The sequence below is a fragment of the Glycine max genome, chromosome 2 (assembly GCF_000004515.6).
Source record: "Glycine max cultivar Williams 82 chromosome 2, Glycine_max_v4.0, whole genome shotgun sequence".
In the NCBI taxonomy this organism is placed as follows: Eukaryota; Viridiplantae; Streptophyta; class Magnoliopsida; order Fabales; family Fabaceae; genus Glycine; species Glycine max.
This window is the reverse complement of record NC_016089.4, coordinates 47,494,559-47,515,422: the sequence shown is the minus strand read 5'-3', so window position 1 is coordinate 47,515,422 and position 20,864 is coordinate 47,494,559. Positions and strand designations below refer to the sequence as shown.

General features: G+C 34.6%; 3 protein-coding genes across 5 annotated transcripts; 1 reads left to right on the top strand and 2 right to left on the bottom strand.

The window, feature by feature from the left end:
* The first annotated feature begins 4,044 nt into the window (after nt 1–4,044).
* On the top strand, nt 4,045–7,687 carry LOC100785393 (trans-2,3-enoyl-CoA reductase-like). 3 transcript variants are annotated; one of them, XM_006574336.4, is made up of 5 exons: nt 4,045–4,103; nt 4,663–4,784; nt 4,992–5,031; nt 6,193–6,944; nt 7,397–7,687. In XM_006574336.4, the coding sequence occupies exons 2-5, from the start codon at nt 4,716–4,718 to the stop codon at nt 7,463–7,465; spliced, it is 930 nt and encodes a 309-aa protein (XP_006574399.1). In that variant the 5' UTR covers nt 4,045–4,103; nt 4,663–4,715; the 3' UTR covers nt 7,466–7,687.
* Nucleotides 7,688–9,036: 1,349 nt separating this feature from the next.
* On the bottom strand, nt 9,037–15,361 carry LOC100784862 (T-complex protein 1 subunit eta). The gene is made up of 14 exons (XM_003519427.5): nt 15,148–15,361; nt 14,786–15,046; nt 14,519–14,644; nt 13,976–14,179; nt 13,035–13,204; nt 12,794–12,929; nt 12,319–12,435; nt 12,106–12,225; nt 11,896–11,994; nt 11,722–11,811; nt 10,853–10,940; nt 10,656–10,744; nt 10,493–10,567; nt 9,037–9,410 (listed from the first exon to the last, which is right to left on the bottom strand). Exons 1-14 carry the CDS (start codon nt 15,160–15,162, stop codon nt 9,318–9,320), a joined length of 1,683 nt encoding a protein of 560 aa, XP_003519475.1. The 5' UTR covers nt 15,163–15,361; the 3' UTR covers nt 9,037–9,317.
* Nucleotides 15,362–16,592: 1,231 nt separating this feature from the next.
* On the bottom strand, nt 16,593–20,304 carry LOC100784330 (3-hydroxy-3-methylglutaryl-coenzyme A reductase 1). Its single transcript, XM_003519426.5, has 4 exons — nt 19,276–20,304; nt 18,515–18,696; nt 17,300–17,646; nt 16,593–17,192 (listed from the first exon to the last, which is right to left on the bottom strand). Exons 1-4 carry the CDS (start codon nt 20,175–20,177, stop codon nt 16,953–16,955), a joined length of 1,671 nt encoding a protein of 556 aa, XP_003519474.1. The 5' UTR covers nt 20,178–20,304; the 3' UTR covers nt 16,593–16,952.
* Nucleotides 20,305–20,864: the final 560 nt, after the last annotated feature.

Below are 20,864 nucleotides of genomic sequence, written 5' to 3'. Positions count from 1 at the left end.
TAAACATGGCCAAAATAAAACATAGTTAACTATTGAATAAGGGAATTTGAAGACAATTTTCATGTCAAGCTTAAAAGATTATGTTTCACAAAAAAATTTACATTCAACTCCAATTTTAACTGTATTTCTTCGGTGATTGTAAACAATGCGGTATTCCGTAATGTCCTCCAAATTCAAATGAGTGAACCCTTTGAACATGCAACTGAAATGCAAAAATGAGGTTGGAAGAAAAGTAAATGGAAACTAGTCACATTTGTGTGAAATCAGAAACCACTGCACGATGTTTGATAGGCTAGTGCTTGTGAGAATAGCTTAATGACATGACACAATCAACTTAGAGTATAGAATCACCATAGTCTGGAACCTAGCGAAACCTAGCCTGTGATTTTGAATTTGAATTCAAAAAATGGTGGAACAAAGAAGCAGAGAAAGCACAAGCATAACACGATGAGCTTGCACGGGAGATGAGGGAAGCGCTGACACATGAAACGCAAAGAATAAAATTGGAAAAATGGAAAATGGTGACACGTGGAGGAGTCGGTTGTTCTTTTACTACTGACATATAGATATTACTAGATCATATACATTCAATGCATGCATGATAATAGTTTGTGTTACACTATTATTAGAAATCTATACTTGTCCAATAAAGAATAATCACAACAAAGGAGTTTTTTTTTTTTTTTTTTGAATTAAGAAGGAGCTAAAGAATGCATGTAACACATTTTTTAATATATTCTTTATTATTTCTTTAAAAAAATATTCTTTTTATTAACAAGAAATTATTATAAATTAAAAAAAATATAAGATTCACTTCTTATTTAACAAGATTTACTCATCATTTAATAGTTTTTTATAAATTTTAACAAGATTTAGAGTGTTAAAATAAGTATTTTAAAGAGTATATTGTTAGCACACCTCCTATAACAAATATGGGAAAAAAAATTAAAACAACAAATATTTGCACAAGTCGTATGACTCATATGGATCAACTTGATCTATATGACTCGTATGACTCATGCGGATCAACTTTCGTATGACTCATACGGATCAACTTGAATGAAAGACATTTTCGCCCATTCACTTAAAATGTTGGGTGTACCAACAATAATGTTGGATGCATCTAGCATCACCCATTAATTGTTGGTCGAACCCAAACTTCTTAAATCCCTATCTCAAACTACTGGGTAAAGGTGAGCAGAGCTGCTATTAAAACCCTGTTTATATAATACGACTTGTGCAAATGTTTGTTGATCCGTATGAATCATATGGATTTCATACGGATCAAGTTGATCTGTATGGTTTGTATGGATTAACATGATCTGTATGAGTCATACAGATCAAGTTTATCTTTATGTTTAAATTATACTTACGGATCAAGTTCATATGTACAAATCATACAGATCAATCATAAGATAATTTTGGAATTAACAAAAAATATTGGGTGCACAAACAATAAAACTGGTGTACCTAGCATCACCCACAATTAATTGACCAGTCAAGTTTGGTCCAGAAGATGAAGTAAGGCACACCACCTCAATTCAACCCTAACAACTCATTTTTTATTTTTAGCATCATTTTTAGTTTTTTTTATTAATAAATATTAATTATTAATTATTAATTTTTTGTTAATAGAAAAGATTCAAAAATTAAAACTTATACCTTCCCATCCTCTCTTCTTTTACTATCAAACAAATCTTATAACCTGACTATCACTTCACTTTCAATTTCAACTCAATAGTAAAATGTGATGAGAGTTATTTTCAGTCGTATGTAGCATTGCTTAGTAATATTAAGACACTTGCTTAAAAAAAAAAAGTAAAATTAAGAGATTGATTCAATTTTCAACAATGATATTTATGTAATGTAAACAGTATTTTTTTTTATCTCTTTGGCTTGAATTTTCTTTTCATCTCTCTTTCTTTGTCTAATCTTGGGTAAATTTATTTTTGCCTTTTATTTTTTACGTCCAATGTAAAGGGTTTCTTTCTCTCGATTTTAACACAACCTAAACGATGGAAGAAACATTAATTTGATCCTTCTTAGTTTTTTTTCTTCTTGAAATAAACACGGCATATGGAGTGAATACCAATTATTTTCCTACGAATTTTTCACTGGACCTTTTATCGTTGCTCAATTCCCTTCCTCCGCTGACCAAAAGAAAACAAGTCATGAAGTCAATGGTTAATTAGGCAATTGTAGGTAAACAAAATGCAAAGAAAAACAATAATTTAATAAGGCAGAACCCTGTCTGTGGACTATAATGAAATTGAGACACTAGTAAGCAGAAAAGTAGGTAACAGTTAGTTAGTAATAATTTAAATTCACAATCATTTCATCATCCAACTACTGTTTTGAGACTCGCTGCCATGAGCCATACATATGTACTTGGCTGTTTGGTTTACAGGTTTAGTTTTTGAGAATTTTTTAAGGACAAATATTTGAATTTGAAAAAATAATACACTTAATTTTTGTATGCTATTCTCTCGAATTATTCTTCGTGTTATAAGCAAATTAAATTAATATACTAAACTCATTATTATTTTTATTAAACTTATTTTATGTTTTTTTTCCTAATGCAGCAAAATATAAAGAAAATAAGATGGAAGGATCAAATCTGGATGAATAGTAGGTTGTGTTAATTACAAGCAAATGCATGCTTGCGCTAAAAATATTGAGGTGTGTGTATGTCAAAATTAGTTTTTAATTAAATTGAACTAATTTTAAAGAGCAATGTACTATTTTGTACGAATTTTTTTAGATAAAATTACACAAAGTGATGATTTCATGTGTCTCTGGATTATCATTTGTGTCTCAGCAAATTATTACATCAAAATGTATCAAAAACAACAATTAATAGTTATTTCAATGACATTATAAAAATAAAAAATTGTTTTGTTGATGCATGTCAAAGCTGTGTAGATGAAACAGATCCAAATACACAACATATAATTTATCGATTAAACTCTTAGTTATCATATATGGTGAGAGAAAGTAATATGTTCATCAGTTAAATGTGTTATCCGAATATTCTAATTAAAAAAAGGGTGAAATACCAACAAGAACATAAAGAGGTAGAATGTATAATCAGTAATATCTAGTATGAATTTTACATGTTGTATAGTTAGAGTCAATGATTCTCTTAGGCTTTTATCATTTGAGATTCGAGAAAAGAGGAAAAAGGTAACCATTGCAAAGAACTTATGCACTATTTCTCTTCAACCATTTGAGCAAAACGTGATAAAAGGAATAAAAATTAATGCACTCACACCATGTGTCCACCACTTCACCTTGTAAAAACTATACATCACCCAAGGATGCATTTCCCATTCCGAAGTCACAAACGGACCGTAAAACCCTATTCATAAGGCAAAATATTATTAGTTTTTCATTCTGAAGTTAGTTAGACAATAAAGATAAGAGGAAACGTTATTTTATATATTTTTTCTAAACTACTCTCCTTTCTTTTCGAGTATGGAAAACAAATTTATATTTAAAATTTGAATTTGAGATTTTTAGTTACATTAAAATAATTTTAAATTAATATAGGCATTCAATGATAATTTATATTTTTCATTTTTGGGACAAGGAATATTTAATTTATTTCATTAATAATAATTTATTCTGACCACATAAAATACTATTATATATTTACACAGTTATTATAAAAGTTAAAAATAAAGTATTTTCTATAAGGTTTAATTATCCATTCATCTATTAGTCATAAGTAAATTTTTTATTCTCTAAAATTTAATAAATGATTTTTTTAGTTATAAAATTTATATTTTAATTTCTAAAAGATCTCTAATAAAATTAAAAAATTTAATTGCATAGACATTTTGGTGTTTAAAATATAAACTTCAATACTAAAATAAATGAGTTTGTAAAATATATGAATTAAATGAGTAATTAAATTTTTTTATAATAAAAAAAAAATCACTTGTTCACAAATAAAAGTATATTTTTTCAAACTAATAATTCAAAATCATTTTTTTCACATCAATTTCATCCACACCAATTGGAACTTTGTTACAATATGTGGTGAGTTATAGATTATCAGGCAAAAACGGTTAGCTGTCCAACCCCAACTGCATCACATCAATGTATGCATATCCATGGCTTCATCTTCTACTGGCCATACTTCACATTAATTTATCCTCTCCCATCTAAAAATCTATATATAATATATTACATTGAATTTCAATATTCCTAAGCTCACATTTCCTTTGTGTTTGTGAGTAACTGGCAAAGACATCAACACCCCTTATCTCTCTCTCTGCCCAATTCTGGTGATTATTCCCCTTTCTTCCTCCTTACTCCTTTTCCTCCAATTGGGTCATTCATTTCACAGCAACGGGTTTTTGTTTAGGCTTTTTTTTTGCCTAATTTTGCTGTCACTCACAGTCTATGTTATCATCGAATCCCAAGTTTCTTCGTCAAAGTTCGTATCTTTTGCTAGCTTATTCTTCCCCACTGTTACTTAATCCAAAAAGCTTGGAACTTGACGATTATTTCGGCATAATTAATAGAAATTAAATGCGGGGGTTTCTGCTATATTAACGTGATTGTTAATTTAATAGATTCGTGTAAAAAATCAAACTCACTGCATTATGTTTTTGGCTGCTGATGTGAATCTTCGTTGTTGTTTTTTTCTTTTTTCAGACCTCAAGTTCTGTTGGATCTTGCATATAGTTACCGTTTATTGATTCGCAAAGATGAAGGTCACAGTGGTTTCTCGAAGTGGAAGAGAAGTGGTTAAAGGTGGCATTGAGCTCAGCGATTCTGTATGTCTTTTTTTTTTTCCTCTAAATTTCTTACTCGTTTTTTTTGTTAATTTTATTGTTGTCATGGTAGTTTTGAATTTTGGAGAGTTAGGTTTTATCTGTATAGCTGAAAATTTTCACCATTTTGTCTATCTTTTCAATTGGCAAAAGGGGACTTTGTTTTCAAGAGTAGTAATTTATGGTTTATCCCTTGTTTTCTTTGCGTAGGCTACTGTAGCAGATTTGCAGGAGGCAATTCATAAGCGAAGTAAGTGAACTTGTTCCTTTTCTCTACCATTCTTATGTATAAATTACTTTTTTTTTAAAGTAGTATCTGCGATGTAAAATAACTAAAGTCCAGTTAGGCCTGTTTGGGTAAGCTTCTTTAGAAGCACTTCTAGGATAAAAAAAATAAGAAAATGAAATGAGCTTTCTATTTGTTTTTTTTACTTGTGATGGATTTTTAACTTATTACACTGACTGATGATAATTGATAACAGCTGCTGATGTTCATTGATGCTTATTATTCTTGCTATGTAATATTTATTAAGATCCAAGAAGCCCAGATACATAATATGATATGGTTATGATACAGAATTACAGATAGAGATACCGACATTTTAAAAAATTCAAGTTAGGACAAAACCATGATACATTACCAAAAATGCATAGCAATAGCAACTTGGAGAACACAGACCAGCACCCAGCGAAGGAGAGAGAACCAAAAGATGAGCTAGAACCACCAGCAACTTCAGCAATGCAGATGGCTGCTTGCAGGAAATTGTTTATGAGAAGGAAGATGCATTTGGTTTTGGGCTTGCTGTTTGTTAGCCCTAGTGGTGATGGGGGCTCCTTTTTGCAACATGATTAGGAACAACTTACATGAAAAGGAAATTTAACAAAAAAATACACTACATGTCTATTTGAAACGAAACTGTATTCTGGGATTCTCAGCAGTATCTTAGCCATTTCGGTATTGGGTACATGTTGGACACTGATACTTTCTCTTTTTTTTAGAGGATTTGGGCTTCATAAATTAAGATCATTTAATGATTATAGCAGCATGATAACCTACTAGCATTGAGTCTCAGTATTGTTTATTAGATTATCAGATCTGCAAGTTTTTATCAGTAGCTTCATAGGTAAACCTATTCTATGTTGTTGAAGTTGAACTGAAATATTTGAATGCTCCTCAGTTTATGAAAAATTACATAACCCCCCAATTTTTATTGGGTGGTGAAATAAAAGGAATTATTGGTGACAACTCTAGTTCAATCCTGCATGCAACTCATGCTAGTATCGTATTGCTTTGTTTTTCCATCATAGTACCTCTCTTGGAAGAAAAGAATGCTTATCTGTTAGTGTATGTGTCTCTAGGCACCATTGGATTTCATAGATCATTAACATGATTTGTATGTTTCACTTACAGCCAAGAAATACCCATCAAGGCAGCGCTTGACACTTCCTGTCCAACCTGGATCAAAGGAAAGGCCTGTTGTCCTTAATTACAAGAAGAGTCTGAAAGACTATACAATTGGAAATTCAGAAACCTTAACTGTTGTATTCAAGGACTTGGGCCCACAAGTTTCTTACCGTACACTTTTTTTCTGCGAGTATTTGGGACCTTTGCTTCTCTATCCAGTCTTCTATTATCTCCCTGTCTACCAATATTTTGGCTACAAAGGTGAACGTGTCATCCACCCTGTGCAGACATATGCCTTGTACTACTGGTGTTTCCATTATGCCAAACGAATTCTGGAAACATTTTTTGTGCATTGCTTCAGCCATGCAACCTCACCCCTTTCCAATGTGTTTCGTAACTGTGCTTATTACTGGACCTTTGGCTCCTATATTGCTTATTATGTGAACCACCCTTTATATACCCCTGTAAACGACCTCCAAATGAAGATTGGGTTTGGATTTGGGATACTTTGTCAAATTTCAAATTTCTATTGCCATATTATTCTGAAGAATCTTCGTAGTCCTGGTGGTGAAGGTGGATACCAAATCCCAAGGGGCTTTCTCTTCAATATTGTTACCTGTGCAAATTATACAACTGAGATCTATCAGTGGCTGGGATTCAACATTGCAACACAAACTGTTGCAGGCTACATTTTCCTTGTGGTTGCTACTTTTATAATGACCAATTGGGCTTTGGCCAAGCACAGGCGTTTAAAGAAGGTATGTCTCCTTAGCTTTTTATATTTCAAAAGGTTTGTGGCTAACTTGATTTTTAGACTCCATCATGTTGTTTGTTAAAGTTAAACATATGGATTCAAAAAGCACTGCTCCTTGTAAGAATATAATGTTTATTGCTTGGTTATGCCAAGGTCAACTGGATTTGGATTTTGCATTTTTTTTAATAAAATTATCATTTTTATGGGGTGAAACCATATCGTATAGTATAAAGTTAACCAATATTGTTACTGCATGTTTGGAGACGGATCAGGGACGTGGTTTTTCACATCAAAAATGAATGCTACTAGCTCTAGCTTTTTTGTTTTTCACATTAAGGACATGATTTGTTTGTTGTAAAACGTGTTCCCGAACATATTACTAGTCTCTTCCCCTTTTTGCATCTTATAATCATATGAATCATGTGTCTTATTTTTTTTTTTTTTATGAACCTGCAGTTGTTTGATGGAAAGGAAGGGAGACCTAGGTATCCTCGTCGATGGGTAATATTGCCCCCATTCCTGTAGAAGAAGCCTAAGCAACTGATGAGGTCACCACTCTGCTCACAGGATTCTCAGATTTAGAATTGTAGCATAATGGAATTTTGGTGATCTCTTTTTATTTGATATGAATTTGTCTTGCAATGCTTTTGACTATGAAGTTGATTGCTAAATTATTGAATCAGTGTTTTGCAGAATATCTGTAATCATTTCAAGATTGTAGTTCTAAGGATTCTTGTTTCTTCAAAATCTTTAATGTTGCTGTTTAATTTTTGTTGGCTACTTCCTTTACTGTCTCCAATGTCTCATTAATCATTTTAGAAAACAAGAGTTCAATTTTCTAGCTCATACACTATGCAATAGTGAGGCTTCAAAAGTCAAAATCACCATTTAGGAACAAATTTTCAATGCGCATGTAGTACACACTCTGGTATTTTTAATCCTTAATTATTAGTTTTCTCATTTACAAAAAAAAAAATTAAATAAATACTTGCTAGGTGTCATGATCTGAAGGAAAATTCATACAAAAATGTCCTCATTTAGGGTGTCTGATGCTTATAAGTATTTTTTTTTTCATTTGCAGCATGAAGTATAAAGTCGAGCCTTGATAGATACTCTTCCGTAGACCTTGATTTTTTTTTCTTAGTCTAAGCCTTTGACCCAATAAAAACCTTTATCTTTCCGACTGAATCGTTGACGCAGCTTTATGTGCATTATATATTGTGTCTGCCTAGTGCTAATAGCTCCGCTGCTTGCAATTCATACTTAAAGATTGCTAACATTTTGGTTCTCCCGCATGTAGTGGGGCGATAATTCATTGTAATCATGAAATCTTTTTTCTTCTATTATTTTTATTTTTGACAACACAATTCTGATAAGTAACAATTGAGTTCTTTCTTGTTTTCTTACAACATAAAACTCAAAAGAAGAAAATTGACGATGCCTAATTTCTTCACACCCTGGGTTAAATGATGCAAATAGCAAAATCATAACAATTTTATGAGGACTAATTTCTTACCACTCTTAGTGTGTACAACTGGAACTACTCTAAATTGTGTACTCAACAATTTTCTTCTATTAAGTCTAATAGATCCTATACGACAGCATAAAATCAGTTTAATTTTTTCGTAACTTGTGTCTAAATTAATAGTGTTAGTTCTGTCTTTCACTGGTGGCGGGCCTCCCAAGTAAGCAACCGACCATGAAATCTTTTATGCACTAGAGTATACCAGGAGTCAGGAAATTAGTTTATGAAATTATAATCACTAGTCCTTCAAATTAGTAATTGTCAATCAATTTAATTTCTAATCTTAAAAATATGTCCATTTCATTTATAAACTATCCATACTTTATATGTGCACAAGTTAATTTAGTCCTTAACTTAATTGTGTGTATAAGCCAAGTCCCTGTTTTTTATAATATTATGTTATTACTATTTTTATCACGGCATGAACCATAAATCTATTTTTGCGTGCTCAATAACTGATTCAATTTTTTTAACTTTGCAATAAATAAATAGTTGAAAATTGTAGAAATGCTTACTATACGCAAACTAAGCAATAAATATATAGTTAAAAATTGTAGAACAAGATGCAAAATTTCACACGAAGCTCAAGTCCTCCACAGCCATGCGATAGTTTTAACCCCTCCAAATGTATAAAATGATCGTCAGAAAGACAATGCTTGAAAATTGCTATCTGCAAATCTTAGGTTGATAAGATGATGTTCCCAGAGTCTCCATTACATTTTCATTTCATGATTTGTAAGTTCAAAAATCGGCATGCTTCTAGCAACATCAAGTAGCAGAAACAAGCATGCATTGGCCTCACGAATTAGACAGACAATGAACAGACACTCAACCCATAGAATGCACTTCTCATCATCTTCGCATTCCTCGTCCTCGACCACGGAATGCACCTCCACGACCTCTGCCCATGGCACTTGCAGCAGCATCTCCTTGTGCACTCTCAGACTACACATGTTAAATAGACAATCAAAATCAGCCACATAACGGAAGTGGCCAGAATAAAAGAGGATCTAGTTATAGTAGACATAACATATTTCTGAAAATCAATGTAAAATTCAGAAAGTCACAAGATGAAATCCAGGTAGAACAATTGCAACAATACCAAAATTATCCACAAGCTCCCTCTCTCACTGTGTGTCCCTTAAATAGGTGGCAACTTCTAACTTAACCAGTATCTCAAGTTCAAGTATATGGGCTGCAGTTGCACTAAAACTCAATGGCACTCAAATCCAAATACGGTGGGTCAAACTTTAAAAATAGTTATTGATAGGAAACAAGGCAAAGGCACATAATTTTTGTAAAACTACTCGAAATTTTGGGGTACATTGTGCGAGAGAACTTTTTTTTGTCATTTTGTAAAAGCAAAAGGATTTTAGTTAGGAAAAGAAGCAAAAAATCCCCATCCCATAGGCCCACCAATAATGGCATTCCCACATCTCGAATAAAGAAAATATTGATTCCTGTCTTTAAAGAATTCAGGTGAGAAATGAAGTCCTTACTGTCTCTTTCCTTAGCAAACCATGGAAACCCCATTCACATGGAGTAGGAGGATACCAGTGATGCGTTGAATGTTATCGGGATCGAGCCCCGTCCGTTTGGCCAAATTGTAAAGACAAATACCATACGGACTGAGGATCCCGATAATATGCTAATCGACAGAGACCATTCCCACACAATATGCTAATTGACAGAGACCAGGATAACATTTTCAAAACAAGTACAAGAAATTTGCATGGAAAAAGCACCATGAAAACTAGTACTCATTCCTCAACTGCTTAAAAGAGACAAGTGTAAAACAATTGAATTGCAAGAGGATTTGTGCAGAGAATTCTTGATGTGTTACTGCACATATCCAAAGGTAAATTTATATAGCATACCCTTTCAAAATACAAAATCCCTGAACAAATTTGAGACCAAACAGAGAAATAATTAAAGTGTAATTCAAATATACATAATATAATACTGATAATAAGTTAAGAGCATAACCGCAATCCTCATGTAATATACAATAACAGAACTAGACTTACCTTGGGATTTTTAATTGTTTCATCCACACTTAAGATAAGGCAAGCAGCCTCTGTTGCAGCATTTATAGCATTGATCTGCAAAATTATTAACTAACTTGAACACCATCCACATAAAACATCAGAAACAGGATATATAATTGTGCAAATAAATGCAGGCAGATACCTTCACAATTGCAGGCTCCCAGACAAAGTTAGCAAACGAGTCAGCAATTCCACCAGTGGCTATGTCCACCCCATATGGTCCCCCCTCACCTGTAACAAGCAGACAAATAAGTATATGTCGGCATGCATGCAAGTAATCATACAATACATAAATGCAAGCAAGCATGCCACATGCATACAAAAAGATGGATAACCAACCAGAAGGGAGCGCATGTTTCTGCCTTAGTTTATTCAGAACATCAGTTGCATCAAATCCGGCATTGTCACATAATTGTCTAGGTATAACCTGCAGTAATACCATAACTTTTTGCATAAATAAACAATCAAGTAACTATACTCTGAGCGGAAGAACATTATCCCATATCCTTCCTGTCTCATTTCTTACAATACCCAAGTGTTCATGCAAGACCAAAAACTTAGGAATGCAGTTTCAAGACATCTAATGAGTGAAACAGTTATAGGCTATAGCCCTATAAAAAAGACTTCATTTGATAATCCCATGCTCACAGACCTCCAACATCCAGTACAACAATTAATGTCTCAAATAGTCAAATGCAATAAGCACTTCTAGTTTTACAATGTTGAATCAAGGACCATATCAACGTGGTAATTTCAGGTTGAATTGCACCTTGTAAAACACATGCACAAAAGGATATTTCTCCCAACTCTTCCCCAATACAGGAATGAGGCATATGATTGAACAGTTCCTGATCATTGGATAAAATGTCTAAGTAAGAACCATCCTTAAGATTTTCCAGAATTGCTATGCTTTGTTATATGTGGATCGACTACAAGAAATATTTTTAAGGGCATTAACATTAGATTTGGAAGAAAAAAATTATAACAAACACATTGCTGATGGCTAGGTATCCTATTAGTTTGAACTTTAGACCATTAAGCTGAGAAGTTCTTGATGGAGATCATCAATTCATCATTAGTGCCAAAACAAACCACTACTTGCGTCAAACAGGCATTGCCTCGTGTTACCAACAAAGTTGAATGAATAAAATACTAGAATAACAAAAAGACCACAACTATGGATTGTGCTCAAATTTCAAAACAGTTACCTCAAGAGCTTTTGCATAGGAGTTAATGAAAAGCTGAGACTTTCCAGCTATTGTACGTGCATGCTGCCTCAGATACCGGCTTATCTCCATCTACCAACAAGAACCACATATTAACTTCCAACAAATTGACTAATATAATTCAGTGATATCTACCTACAAATTTTAGACACATACATCTATTGCACCTCCCCCAGCAACCACTGTTGAATTCTTCAAAGCCCTCCTAACAATCATGATTGCATCATGCAAACTTCGCTCTGCTTCCTCTATGAACTGTAAGAAAATAGCAAATATCAAATATAAGCCAAAGATTAGCAGATCTATTACATGAGTTCAACTACAAATTACATAAATAATTATTGCACAGCAAAGCATCTAACAGACCTGATCAGCTCCACCACGAAGAACTATGGTGGCTGTTTGGCCAGATGAACATCCACTGAAAATATTGAACCTCTCATTTCCAACCTGCCTTTCCTCAAAAACTTCACAAGTTCCAAGGACCTTCAAGCAAATAAATCACAAGAAGTTCAGTTGTAATGCACAAAATTACAAAAAGGAGCAAATCACAACAGAGTTACACAAGTAATGTGCAACCTCATCAATCACGTTATTCACAGATGTTTGTACGGTTCCACCAGTCGCAGCAGCAACCCTTTTTAGATCTTCTTCAGCTACACGACCAGCACAGAAAATATCTCGGTCTGCAAAATACTGTTTCAAAGGCAAACTATTTTAAAAAAACTAATTATGGTTGATATCCCTGAAAGTTTTTAACACAGTAGGAGCAATTGTCGACCATTATCATGAACAATTAATAAGGGTGTCAATCTACACTTAATGCGTAAAAAAATTAAAGTTGACAGAGAATAGAAAATGCAAAAATGAATAAAAGCTCATTATTACACAAGAGGCCATGCAAAATGTACCAGGAAACCATCCGGGGAGGAGGTGGCGCACAGCACACTTTGCATATTATCAATAGAAACATTAAATATTTTATGAATAGTTGAAAGAAATTCAAGAATATGGAAGAAAATTAGATTTCATTATAAAAAAAAATGATCAAAACCTGTGTAGCTAGATCACCGATAGCCAATCGTGAAAGAACAACTTTGGCACCACTGCTGACACATTTATCCAACTTATCATAAATAATGTTCCATTCTGCATCAACTATTGATTGATATTGCGCAGGATCTGATAACCTGTAGAGAACAAGAGAAAAAGAAGGAACTCCAATTTAGTAAGCAATCCTCACTAAGATCCCATTTCAGCATCATCAAAGAAACAAAAATATATTTTAAAAATACCTTATTTCAGCATTTTCTTTCTCAGATTTTAGCTCCAACTCGACATTTAGTAATAGTATTTTAGGATTGAGAAACTTCTTGGGCTGTTGTTCAAACCCAGCATATGAAAAAGTCTTTTTGAAGGCAACACCATTTACTAGAAATGAGTCCCGCATGGTACCACCAGGAACCTGTAGAAGAAAACCTGAGTCTCCAGGATTGATTTTCAAAATAAATTTCTAAATACTAACATAAAATTGATTAACATGAAATTAAACATTAACCATAAAAACAAAAGCCTGCATGACACTAACACTCCTTGATCTTCATATGTAACCATTTTGGTTAGTTGATTGTTTCTACTTTCTATCACATCATTTGGGCTATCAAATACTCATCCACACTTTTAAAATTCCAAAAACATTATTATAGAACATGGAAAACAAATAAAACGCATCTACTTTACCATATCTGAAGAGAAGTGGAAGCCCAAAAAATCTAATTACAATACTATAAAAACTATGCAGGCTTTATTTGGGATGGGGGCACTAATATAAATGATGAAGATGCTTTTTACTCTTATACTCATTCTTAAATTGTCACTTTAGGGGGGGAGTGATTATGGGACTAAGTTACCCTTTTCTCAAGACAATGTTCAACTCTTTTGGTCATCTTAAACATCAAACCTGGGAAAGGAGGCAGACAGCAATTTCTAACACTAATTCCAACCACAGAAGCATGCACACACACATACAAAGTGATAGGATAGCCTACTAGATTGAAGAGCTTCTTTGGTTTATTTATTATAGTACCTTTGTGTAAGAGTATCTTTGGTCCTCCATTTTTAGCATTTTTTGTTTCCATTAAATTTTCCTCTATTAAAAACACATCATATAATCACCAATGTAAAAGAGAGAATACAGCACACAGATACAAGATTGCAAAAGAACCAACACATGTACCTTCTTTATTCCAATCATGTTCAACCTGTCTTCATTCCCAATTGAAATTACAGCATCCACAACCATGGGTGCAAAGAATTCTTTTTCTCCACCTATAAGCTTCGAAGAAAGAGTGGTAGAAGCACACTTTGCAAGCAAGTTTTTCTTTTCTTCCAGACTTTTCCCCTCTATGCTAACAGCTAGATCTTTAATCTTCTCAATAGCCTACACCAATAATTAAAAAAGACAAACATAATGTGACAAGTCAAGAACATACTTCCACTTATAGTATTCAACATTATAGGTAATGCCCTGCTTAGATAAACTTTTCCATAAGCACTTATAAGAGAAAATAAAAAGGTAAAATGATTTGAACTTTGCCCATAAGCTAAAATAAACTTATGCACATCAACTTCTGGAGAAATTATGGATAAGAGAACTTTAACAAAAGTTAAGTGCATAAGTTAATTTTAACTCCCTCCTATAAATGCTTATATAGAAGTTCATTCAAACAAGGCATAAATAAATAAATAAATATATGAAATTGGAGAGATAGCTCTGTACCAAGGAGCAGGCCGTCCTATAGCTTCGTATCAAGTTTTGTGAGTGAACACCATCTTCAATGAAAGGCTTGGCCTCCCTTAAAAACTCCGCTGCAAGCAACACCACAGTGGTGGTTCCATCGCCAACCTTTTTTCACATTCAGAACAATACAATAGTTCATTTACTAACAAAAATTCCAATTCCATGATTTAAAGCATCTGAATGAAGCGAAAGTGAAAAGATCTTAAAAAGCAGTGGCATTGCATGAGATCGAAGGGAAGTTACTACCTCGGAGTCCTGAGACTTGGCGATGTCGACGAGGATTCTGGCGGCGGGGTGAACGATGTCGAGGAGCTTCATGATGGTGGCGCCGTCGTTGGAGATGGTGACGGTTCCCTTGTCGTCGTGGATTAGCTTGTCCATGCCGCGAGGGCCGAGGGTGGTGCGGACGACGTCGGCGACGGCGGTGCAGGCATTGATGTTGCTCACCACCTGCGGCTTCCCTTGCGAAGTGTCCGTGCCTTCCTTCAACAGAATGATCTGAGGTTGCTGTTTGATCCCACACCATTTCCAACAACAACGAGTTAACTTAGGTTAGGTTACGGAAACGCGTAACAGAGCAGAGAGAGAGAGAGAGAGAATGAACTTACCAGCATCGCTGACATGGTTGAAGATGCAGAAGAAAGACAAGAGAGAGAACTAGGGTTTAAGTTTTCAAGTTCAAAAGTGTGGGTCGAGAAACAGCAGTTTTCTGGCTTCTACGCTCTAGCAGAGTGTCAAGTGTGGAAATGAGATCTCTCTAGAGCTGCTATCCATTTCGAACCAAAATTTCATTTTTATCATCATTTGGGCTGAAGCCCATCCTCTGTGGCCTATGCCCAAAGCAACGTGTAATGTTTTTAAACATATAAGAGTGTTAATGTAATATTTTTAAACTTAAAAAAAATTAGTGTAGACAAACCAAAAGGAGTGAAGTTATGCATAATTACACAAGACTTCGAGGAATGTTGTTGTAATCTGTTTAAATAATTTTTGGGGGATTTCTCCTGCTCTGATAGTAAATGGTTTATGCATTAAATCAAGTAAAAAATTACATTATTATATAATCAGAAACCGTGGTATAATAATTACATTAAAAAACATGTCAACAATAATTTCTGATAATATGCTAATAAAAAAAGTATTTTTTTAATCAGCAAGGTTAATGAAAAGAAGTATGTTTGGGTCTATTTCCAAAGGATTCAAATACTCTCCACAGAAACAAGTCCTTTTATCTTGGGAGTTCAACGAATGTTTAGAGACTGGGCAATAATAGTTTTGCAAACATAGGCTAAATAGTTTATGTACAATGTTTTATAATGAATTTTTATATTATAATCCAATAACAAATTATCATATGGTAAATTTATTATTTTTTATAATAATTACACTAAAAGTCATATTAATTATATTTTAATTGATTGACAGCATATAATTTTTTACACTAATAATACATAGAAATTAAAGTATAGGAAAAATTAATTTTGTAAGAATGAATACATTTATGTTGTTTAATATTTTTCGTAAACAAATATAATTTGCTCAAGTGATGATTCTTGTGCTTTAATACTGAAGAAGCATTTTGCTAATGAAATACCTCAATCACCAATGTTAAATATCTTAGTAAGTTTAAAAAGCAAATGATAATGGCAAAAATCTCAAGTCTCTCTCATGCAAATAAACTAAATAGTAATATACTACATCTAGTGCTTTTTTATAAAAATCTCTTGTAAAATTGTCTAAAAAATCCTTTTTATAAGACCTTCCCCAAATTATCTATTGCGTAAGTTAATATTCTTACAAAAATGCCCTTAAATAGAAATACATTCATTAATTATACAAGGACTAAAAACAATGGGATCTCAATACTGAAAAATGTTGACAAGGTTATACTACTGATATTTTAGTTCTTATAAAGTGATTGAAAGAAAATCGTATAAATAGGACAAGAGTTAGTAAATAATGAAAAAGACACGGTCAAGTTAAATTGATGGGCACTAGTGGACATGAAGAGAACATTCATCAACTCATTCGGCTACAAGAAAAGACAATGATAGATATGCTAAGCATATTATATAGGGGAAAAGAATTACAATACAACACGTCAAATGTCTTGGTTGAGGAGAAAAAAGAGCGTTAACACCCACTCAATGGCTCGGCAGAACAAGCAACGAAAAGTATACAGGAAAGAAAGGAAGGATCCAGAAGGGGACAGGGAACATGTGGAGTAGAATTCTTCTTTCCTCTCTCCAAATAATTAAAGATCTACACAGACAGCAATGCAAAGCCAAACGTGGATGACAACAATCTAATCTAATGTTTCTCCATTTTCCTTCCCAAATTTCGCTTACCCTCAATTTTTTATTTATTCTAGAGTCCACAATTAATGACTGCAACCACGTCCTTGACCTCAAGATTATGATATTTTGGTTACATCTTTGCTTGATCTGTTGTATTTCATATGGCTGTTCACTAGCTGCCCTGCTGCAATGGCAGACATCAGAGACAGCTCTCCTGCTAAAACAGATCCAGCAACAATGGTGGCCAAGAGTCTTGAGTTTGATCCTGGTGACTCCTTGCTTGCACCCTTCACACCAAGTAAATTCAAGCAAGCAGATTGGGATGCAAGTTGAGTTCCACCCCCAACAGTACCCACCTGAGAGCACAATAATGAATCATATAAACCTTAGCTATTGAATTGGAAAATTAACCAATTATACAAGAGTAATAATATCTAAGAAAAGATGGGGTGGGCCAAGTCACCTCAATGGAGGGCATGGTCACTGAGATGTGAAGGTCCCTCCCATCATTGATGGCTTCCATCATGGTTATGCAATGGGAACTCTCAACATTTTGAGCTGGATCTTGGCCAGTGGCTATAAAGATGGCAGAAACAATGTTACTAGCATGAGCATTAAACCCACCAAGAGCACCAGCGACAGCAGAACCAGCAAGGTTTTTGAGCATGTTAAGCTCCACCAGGGCAGACACGTTGGTCTTCAATACCTTCTGCACCACTTCTTCTTTGATGATTGCTTCACAAACAACTGATTTCCCACGTCCCTCGATCCAATTCACTGCAGCAGGTTTCTTGTCCGAACAATAATTTCCTAAAGGATGAAGTCAGTACAAAACCATCACATTTCGGTCTAATCCTCCCAATAAAACAATTTCAGCATGCCCTGATTATAGGCATCAAATCAAATAAACCAACAACCAAGTTACTGAAAGACTGAGAATACCAAACTGGATTTGACACGATAGAAATAAATACTAGGTAGAAATCTGATAAAACAAGAAATATAAATAAATTGGTGAGGAATGCAAGAGTTTGGCACAATCCCAATTTTTAGCATCATGTTTATGGTTCATAGTTCATAGATCATAATTAAGCAACGAAATAATAAAATATGACTACTCGGTTCTCTAACAAATATTATTAAATTGCACACATATCACTGACATTAACCCCTTTGGCAAAGAGCAGATAGAAGAAACAAATCAATCTCTGAAAAGAATTCAACTTGATAATACCACCTGTATGATGAACGTCTACAATAACACCAATATGCGACACAAGTCTCCTGTTCAAATCAGATAATACCTATAACAATATAATACAATACAACAAATATAAAAATAGGCTAACGCGTCAAAATATGATACGAAAAGCTTACCTTAGTACAATACAATATAGATAAAAAAAAAAAAAAAGAAAAGAGAGAGAGGCTAAAACGTCAAAGACAATATGGAAAGAATTAAGATAGTAAGATTGGACCACTTTCATGAAAGAAACAATTACGTAAGGAGACAAATAGACGATGTGTATAGTGGCATATAACAAAGTAAACGGCATTGGTGACATCATTCAGATTAACAAAACAAAGATACAGTCCTAATAAACAAAAATAGGGAGGAAAAAAAAGGAAAGATCTAGTAAATCTCATCCATCATAATGGGAAAAGGTACAGAAATTACCAGAAATGCCAATAACATCCATGTCAGGAAAATCATTCTGAAGAAAATCAAGAACGTTTTGCACCCCTTTGGAAACCATGTTCATCCCCATGGCATCACCCGTGCTACAAGTGAATCTCAAATAAGCATTCTTCCCAGCCATAGCACACTGAATACCTTGGAGCCTTGCAAATCTACTCGACCTGAAAAACCATTAAACCAAACACCAAAACTCATTATAAATAAATAAAATTCTCCCACAAACAACATCTAAATACCAGTCCTCTATACTACATTTTTTCTCCACACATCCTCTCCTCAATTATCGGAAACAAATCAAAATTCTAAAGGAAAACCACACCTTTAATTCTCCCCTAACATTTTAAAAAAACATGAACATAAAAAATTAATCCTTAAACTACAGAAAATTCATTTAGTTTGTCTGAGTGAACGTACTCACTACAAATTTGTTTATCGACCACATAAAACTATCTAAAATTGCTTCAAACTCAAAATCGATTCTTCAACATGCAACCAAACAAACACAAGAACACTTACCTAAAATCAAGTTAGCTGATATTTCAACATGATTTAACGTGAATCCAAAGATGCAGTAAAGATACATGCGTACTGACCCCTGAATGATTAACTAATAGTGTGTTTGGAATAGCTTCATGACAAGAAATAATCAATTATTTATCAAGGTAAAACAACCACTTTTTCATGGCATCACCAATGATTAATTCTCATGAACACACTCTAAAGAGTTCAAAAAATCAAACCTGTTGAAAACAAGTGACAAGGTATCAAAATTGAGAGGATCCTCAAGGAAGAACTTCAACTGAGCAGCTCTTTTGGCAGTGGAGAATCTAACAACAGGTGCCCTCGACATGCAATCCCGCAAAACCACACTGCTGGCCCCACCAGAAGCATAGATGGCCTTGCACCCTCTATTGGTACTCGCCACAAGGCACCCTTCCGTCGTGGCCATCGGCACAGTGTATTCAAACCCATCCAACAACAACGGCCCCGCCACCCCCACCGGAATCTGAACATACCCCACCGGCATTTCGCAGCACTGCCCCAAAATGGAGTCATAATCAAACCCCTCCAGCGGCAGCCCCTCAAGCGACCGCCCCGTCAGCCGCTGCAGCGCCCCGCGCCGAATCGCCGCGGCACGGCCACAGTCGCCGAGGCGGGACTCAAGCGCGTAGGAGGGCGTGACGCCCTCGACGACGGAGTTCACAATCTCCTCGTCGTCCTCGGAGAAAATAATTGAGGTATCCCGTGAGGGCAATTTGGTAATTGCGGGGGAGGGAGCTGTTACGGCGTCGTCTAGGTCCCAGGAGTCGTGGGAGGCGCGTGAGATGAAGGACTGGACGAAGTCGATGCCGAAGAAGCCGAGGAGGTAGATGAAGGAGGCGATGAGGGAGAAAATGGCGGCGATCTCGGACAGAGTGACAACGTGGAGAGGGGTGTGGCTGCGGATCTTGTCGCGCCAGCGGTGGAGGAGGAAGTAGGCGACGGAGAAGAAGAGCGTGAAGAAGATGGCGTTGGTGAGGTAAAGAGGGAGAGGGAGCGCGTCGGAGGCCTTGGGAGAGGAAGTGGAGGAGTCCCTCCTCTTCTTGTGGTGGATGGCTCCGTCGTCAGCGGCGGCGTGGGGCGGCCGGCGATGGAGGTCCATTGTGGGAGAGAGGGACGTGGAAGAGCGATTTAAAATGGATAGTGTGTGACAGCGAATAAATGCTGCCTTACCCAACAGCGTCGCAATTTGCTCTTTTTCTTTGTTTTTATTCACTACTTTTCAAACCTCCTCTTTCGTCATTACACAACTGTTATTATATAATAATAAGCTTTTAAAAAAATAATAAGTGATGCACAAAATTTAATTATCCCTTGGATCAATAATATCTATACAATATATGAATACACAAGTCCTATTGTATTTCACTACAACGTTTTTCTTCTAATAAAAATACCAGATGAAACCACTTTTCATATTTTATTCATAAATAATAAAATATGTTATGTATTTTATTTCTCTCCATACTGTATATAGGAACATACTCTTACCTTCTTTTTGGTGAAAAAGAAATACGGGTAGAGGAAAAGGAAAAGAATAAGTGAGAAATAGAAAACGAATGTGTTTACTGTTTACTAGAAAGGAGAGAAATAAAAAGTTGTGGGATAACTAATTGTTTTCACTCTACTTTTGACATATTTTTATTGTCCTATTTATCTCTTTTATGTTACTTTTCAAAAACCAAACACCTTACTTTTACTCTATTTTTATTCACTCTTTTCATATTTTAAAAATAAAAAAATGGGCCCTTGATGTTGGGAAAGCTTTTCTAAAATTCATACAACAAAG